This window comes from Vicia villosa, linkage group LG3, assembly GCF_029867415.1.
Source record: "Vicia villosa cultivar HV-30 ecotype Madison, WI linkage group LG3, Vvil1.0, whole genome shotgun sequence".
NCBI lineage: Eukaryota > Viridiplantae > Streptophyta > Magnoliopsida > Fabales > Fabaceae > Vicia > Vicia villosa.
In genome coordinates this window covers 193449955-193456559 of record NC_081182.1, presented here as the reverse complement: position 1 = coordinate 193456559, position 6605 = coordinate 193449955, and the positions used below count along the sequence as shown (strand labels likewise).

The 6605-nt window shown below is 33.8% G+C and overlaps 1 protein-coding gene across 2 annotated transcripts; it reads right to left on the bottom strand.

Moving 5' to 3' along the window:
* Positions 1 to 536: 536 nt before the first annotated feature.
* Positions 537 to 2781, bottom strand: LOC131657059 (uncharacterized). Of its 2 annotated transcripts, XM_058926566.1 has the most exons (9): positions 2501 to 2781; positions 2336 to 2407; positions 1966 to 2246; positions 1698 to 1886; positions 1493 to 1603; positions 1327 to 1408; positions 1138 to 1233; positions 938 to 1036; positions 537 to 699 (listed from the first exon to the last, which is right to left on the bottom strand). In XM_058926566.1, exons 1-8 carry the CDS (start codon positions 2711 to 2713, stop codon positions 938 to 940), a joined length of 1143 nt encoding a protein of 380 aa, XP_058782549.1. In that variant the 5' UTR covers positions 2714 to 2781; the 3' UTR covers positions 537 to 699. The 2 variants fall into 2 exon arrangements, with proteins under 2 accessions (XP_058782549.1, XP_058782550.1); XM_058926567.1 differs by lacking the exon at positions 1138 to 1233.
* Positions 2782 to 6605: the final 3824 nt, after the last annotated feature.

Genomic DNA, 6605 nt, shown 5'->3' with positions numbered 1-6605 from the left:
ACCGCTGCCGTAGGTAAAGGCAGCGCTTTTTTTCACCTTAAAAGCGCTGCTAAAGGCACCCTTTAGTCAGCACTTTTAACTATAAAGCACTGCTAAAGGCCCACTTTAGACAGCGCTTTTTTATTAAAAGCGCTGCTATAGACCCCCTTTAGACAGCGCTTGTCTGAAACAATTTTTAAGAAAAAGCCTGTTAAAAGCGCTGCTAAAGGCAACCTTCAGGCAGCGCTGTCCCCACAAGCGCTGCTAAAGGCCCACTTTAGCCAGCGCTTTTTTCTTAAATGCGCTGTTAAAGGCCCCCTTTAGGCAGCGCTTTTCTGAAACAAATTTTTTAAATAGCTTTTAGGCAGCGCTTCTCTTTTAAAGCGCTGTCTAATGTCCACGAAATTTTTAGATGGATCTATTTAAAAAAGGCTTGCCCCAGGTTTTCACCACATTTTGCACCTGTACAATATACGTATAAACAACAAAAAAAACTCTATTTTTCAGAGCTAAGATGCTAAGAATATATATATATATACGAATAAACTTTGGATTTTTTATATGCTAAGAATATATTACTAAACAACAACAAAATTACATCCAATTCAATGAAAACAATTGCATCATCCAAAACATTGTTATTTTTTACACAAGTCAAAAGGATGCTAATTAATATCTACTTTTTCTTCTTGCCAGCTAACCTTTTTACCCTTCAATATCCTGCAATTGCATCAAACCATTACAATCACAAAACAGAATAACAGAAAACCAAAAACAAAATAATATAAAGGTGAAAATCATTCTACATTAGTGTACATAAAACCATTCTACATTTGCCACGAATGTATTTCAAACGGCTTACATATCACTAAATAATCTATGTAGATAAATCAAATATTGCAACATGCACTTGGCTATACTCAAAATTCTCATCAATTATAGTAAGATTTCAATATACCTATACAACTTTCAACTCAATCATGAATTGACACCATTCCTCCTTAAGTTCATCCAACTTAGATTTTGAGTAAGTAGCACACTTGAAGTCATCAAAGTACTACAAAATAATATAACATGGTATGTTTAAGTTAAAACTATTTAATTATATGAGAAATATGTGTTAAATATTAAATTAACTCTTAAGTTAGAAATCCATACCTTGGACGGAATCTCTATTTGATTCGAAAGAAGAATTTCCTTCATAAACTGAAACATGTAAAAACCGCAATCTACTGCATTTCGCTGTCCAGGACACTACACATGGAAAGAAAATATGGATAAGGCCTAAGTTTTATCACATATCATCACTATTTATATAATCAAAATTATGATAATTAATTAATATACCTCCACTCGAATCCATGTGATGTTGTTGGCTTTACTCTTTGGTACTTGACTTCCTCTTTGTGCTCGAAAAACTTGTATAACGCTAATAAAACATAAACGCATAATTTAAAACAATTCCCATAAATAAATAAATATACACACGAATATTTAAAACAATCTCACTTACGTATCAACCAAATTCTTCATAGCTTCGTATGTACTAACTGGATTGTGTAAGGAATCTAGAAAATATACAACTTCACTGATAGGATTAATCGCGACCAACAACCAATGTCCACTGTAAGGCAAAACAATTGTGAGAGATGAAAACTTTCTACACAATGTAAAAATATGAAAAATTATAATAGATGAATTTAGAATTAAAGTCTAACCCGTTGCCGGTATTTAACGGTAAAAAGAACAACTTTTCTGAATTTATGCTGGCCATAAAACGGTTGAGTACATACGCCATGACTTCATCCGGTTTAGATATGATTAACCCTAAGTTGGTAATGAAGGGAGCTAAGAAAGCGAATCTTTGCCTCAATCCACTCGGGTGCATCAATTTTTCATACAAAAACCTTAAATAAAAGTCCTCGTTAACATTTTAAATGAGTAAACGAATTATTCATTTAATTAAACAAATTAGATCGGATATACCTTATGTATGTATCAATAACACCGAGGCCTAATTGCGTATGTTCAAAAATTTGTTCAAAATCCTCCATACCAATTGTTTCTTGATGCTCAATACCAAACACATCTTCCGCCATAGGTACAAGACGGGTGTTTCCTTGCGGAATATCAGAGAGTTGTAAAGTTGTGAAAAGGCACGACCTAAACTTATTGGGAGTAGGATTTTTCTTAGCCGCGGTCTTCTTAGAAAAAACCTTTTCAGGCTTCTTACCCTTACTGACATCTTCAATCTCTTTAGCATGCATCTAATTAAAGATCATATAATTAGTTAGGTGAAATATAAGATCACAAATTAACATTTTTCATGCATAAATATCATATAATTGTGATGTACCTGTTTTATTGATGCAACTGACTCGATTTTCCGCGGAGGCTCCTTGTCTTTTGCTTTGGATTTTGTTGGAGTCTAATTAACATAACCATGTAAAAACAAATGTACGTAAAATGCGCGTAAAAACTTTGAATACTCAAAGATTCGTATATATGATTTTAAGCATACCTCATCATCTACACTAATTAGGCTTGACGACCATGCAACAAACGAACCTATTGCATCTCCCACCAATGTGGCATCCGAAACATCGTCAGGATGCGGTAATAACGCATCCTTCTCTAAAGCAATGTCAACCGATACTTTCAAACAGCCAGTAGGGAGCGGTCTAGTGTGAAGTAATTCTCCCAAAGTGTTATGCACTTTTCCCTTGCCAACCATCCGATAAGTCGGTGACGATAAGTAGAGTTGGCAAGGTGAAATGCCCTAAAACCAATAATAAATTTCAAATTGTTATTGTGGAGGGACAACAGATTGGACAAATAGTGTTGGCACTAAGTTTTACTCCTACTGGGATTCCAATAACACATTCAAACAAAATGATGTTCTTGGTGAGTAGGTCTATTTGGAAATTGAATAAACTCTCATATTAACTAATTTGATTCAATGAAATAGTGTCTTATTATTGTTTCTTGCTGCTGCTGCTGCTATTCCAGTTTCCAATTTCAGTGTGGGTGGTTACAGTGTTGCTCAAATTAATAAGCCAGACATTGAAAATTGCAATGTGAATTCAATTTCAAATTCCATAACAGCAACACCAGCAAGATTTTCCCTTAACAGAACCGGTGATTTCTATTTTACAGATGGCTCCGCGAGAGAGATTAGCAAGAAGTTTGAAGTAATATGTAATTGTTGTTGTTGTGTAGTAAAATTAATAAGGTTGATTGGTTGGTGCTTAAAATGAATGCAAGAAACAAAATTTGTTTTGTATGGTTAGTATAAAAAATTTGGACTAGTATTATAGGTCTTGTAGATTATTACAGACTAGTTTTATGGTTATTCTCTATCAGTGTCAATTTTGTTTACCTATGGTGGTTTAGCTTCTTGGTTTGCAAAGTTCTTCTAAGTCTATTTTGATATAACATCTGATGCTATAAGCTAGCTAGAGTTGGAAAAATGTATGCATTTTGTTCAACAATTCACAGGTTGTCCTAGTACTAGTCTGTCGTCGTCTGCAAAGCGAAAAGAGGTGCAGCAGAAACAACACTAGTGCTGTTGTGAACAACATCAACCCAACAATGCTAACTGAAACATTACATGAATCGATCGAGGAAGTAATAGAAACCAAAAATCGTTTCCGTGTATCATTTAATGCAGTTAATGGATCACAGAGAAATATAGAGAAACACTAAATAAGCAGTTTATGATATAGAGAAACACTAAATAAGTGGTTGTGACGTACCTGTGGAATCAAGGATTGAAGAAACGTATTAGCACTATGAAATCAACAAACCGCTCACAATCTCCACCCTGGAATCAAAGAAGAACGAGCAACACAAGCAGGAGATGATGTCGAGAGGTGGACAGAGTGGCACCAACTTTCTGTTAAACGGATAAATTATTAAATGAAGAATTGAGTCTATAAGTTACAGAATCTATACAATCTAGACAAAAGCATATGAAGATTATCAATTATCTCCTTTAGCAGATAGAAAAACAAATATGAGCAAAACCTTAGAATTAAGAAATCAAATCAAATTCAATTCATCAACCGAACAAGTAGAACAAATGACAGGTGGACAGAGTGGAACCAACTATTAAACTAAGAAACAAGAATAGAATCAACACACGATTCTCAGACAAAGAATGAAGACCAACCAACAATCTGTTGTAAGTAGTATTAAACCCTAAAACACATTAATGAGCGAGCTGAGCGAGTGAATGGTAAAAAAATTGAATACCTCTACAGAGAAGATTGAACAAGAATAAATTTTTTACCTTTGAGAGTTCTTAGGGTTCGTCGGCGAGAGAGGAAACGAAGAAGAAGAAAAGCACGTCGAAATTTGAAGAAGGGAAATCAGTTTGCACAGCGAGTGAGGAAAGGAAGAAGGGAAAAGCTCGTTGAGATTTTAGGGCTTATTAATGAAAGAGAAGAACAATCAAGTGAATATGGAGATTATTTTCTAATTTAATTTTAATTATTGTTTTTTAATTTCAATTTTAATTATAGTTTTTTAATTTCAATTCTAATTTCTAAATCTCTAGAAGGGCAGGGGTTCGATCCCCGTAGTTGAATCTTTTTAATTTTAAATAAAATAAATTTTCAAGACCCTAGGCCAATGGCAGCGCTTTAAGAATACTTTTTAGCAGCGCTTTCAGAAGCGCTTTCTAATGTGTGCCTTTTAGCAGCGCTTTTGAGAAGCGCTTCTAATATGCGGTCTTTAGCAGCGCTTTTTAAAAGTGCTGGGCCTTTTAGTAGCGCTTTAAATAAGCGCTATCTAAGGTAGGACTTATAGCAGCACTTTTTTCAGATTTTCATACATATTTTGCGCGTTTTATTTTTTATTTAACTTATAGCAGCGCTTTTGGAAATAAGCGCTGTCAAAGGTGCGCTGCCTAAAGTCATTTTTGGCGTAGTGTTATAAGGAATTAGGATGGCAAGCCAAGTGCTATGAGTTATACTCATAGTCTTAAAAGGATTAAATCCATCAGAAGCCACCCCTAATCGAACATTACGTGGATCTAACGAAAATGTTGGATATCGGGAGTTAAATTCCTTCCAAGCAAGTGATTCAGCCGGATGCCTAAGAGAACCATCATTCAATCTACTCTCATGGTTCCATCTTATTGATTAAGATATTTTAGATGACATGAATAACCTCTACAACCTTGGTTTCAAAGGAAACCAACGAAGGATTTTTGCGGGTAAGTTCTTCTGCTTTTCAGAAGTCTCTTTTCCATTAGCTTGTACATCCACATTTGTTGTTTTCCACCTTGAAGTACCACACTTTTGACATATTTAGTCATTGATATGATTATCCCAATACAATAGGCAATCATTGGGACAAGCATGGATCTTTTCATACCCCATTCCTAACCCTGAAATCATCTTCTTTGTTTCATAGTATGACTTTGGTAAAACATTTCCTTCTGGTAGAGCATCTCTCAATAAATCTAATAACATAGAGACTGACTTGTTGCTCCACCCATGAAGACACTTTAAATGATATAAATGCACCATAAAGGATAGTTTGCTATACTTCATACAATTTGGGTATAGAACTTGCTCATTCTCTTTCACCAATTTGTAAAATTTAACATTTTCTCCTACTTCTGGATTCCTTTCACCTTCACCAGAAAATGTAGGCATTGCAAAAACATCATGAATTAACCCATCCATATCATGCCCCATTTCAAAATATTGTTCATTTGTGTCGCATGAAGTTATGGGTCTCTCACCGTGAAACATCCATATCACGATGCGGATCAATTAAGTGTGTATAAACACTTGAGCGAGTATGTGACTTACAGTTGGCAGATTTTATACAAGGACACAGTATTTTTTCATTGTCTTTAGACTTTTGAAAAGCAAATTCAAGAAATTCATTAACCCCTCGAATATATTCTTGACTTTGTTTTGACAGATCAGGGATCCACTCTCTAGTCTCTATTTGACAAAATTAACTGAAACATTTTCATTTAATTAACAAAAACATATGAAAGGGCCAATGCAACAGTTATTCAAGATATACCAAATCAAAAAACAATTCTATTTTTCTATTTTCTATTCCAAATCACAGCAAGACAAATATTTATAACTCTAATATCGAGTGGAATTTAATAAATCAGATATTTTTTTTAATAAATAAAAAAATATCCAACATGATTTCTAGGTAGTATTATTTACATAAAGAATAAAAAAGATTCCTTCTTAAAATTATAAGTCCGTAGAGCATTTTCTAAAATTCCAAAATTTCTAACATATAAGCTCTTCCATCAATAGTGAACTAAGATCCAAACATATAAGCTATTAAATTATATACAGGTTGATTAGAGTGTTTCTATGATGAATCCAATTGGCTAATACTAGATACATTTTCCTAAACAACTATCAAATTTTGCCCTTCTTTTGAACACAAATTTGATAAATAGGTGGTGGGCCATGGTGTTTCACAAATTTGATGAGTATTCCATTACTTAGGTAGGGAAAGGTATTATGTGAGATGAAAACAGATGGATTTAGTTGTTTAAATAATAATCCTCTAACAGGGAATGTGATAATATTTAATATAATATATAACTATAATTTTTAAACATGAAAATCTAGAGGACA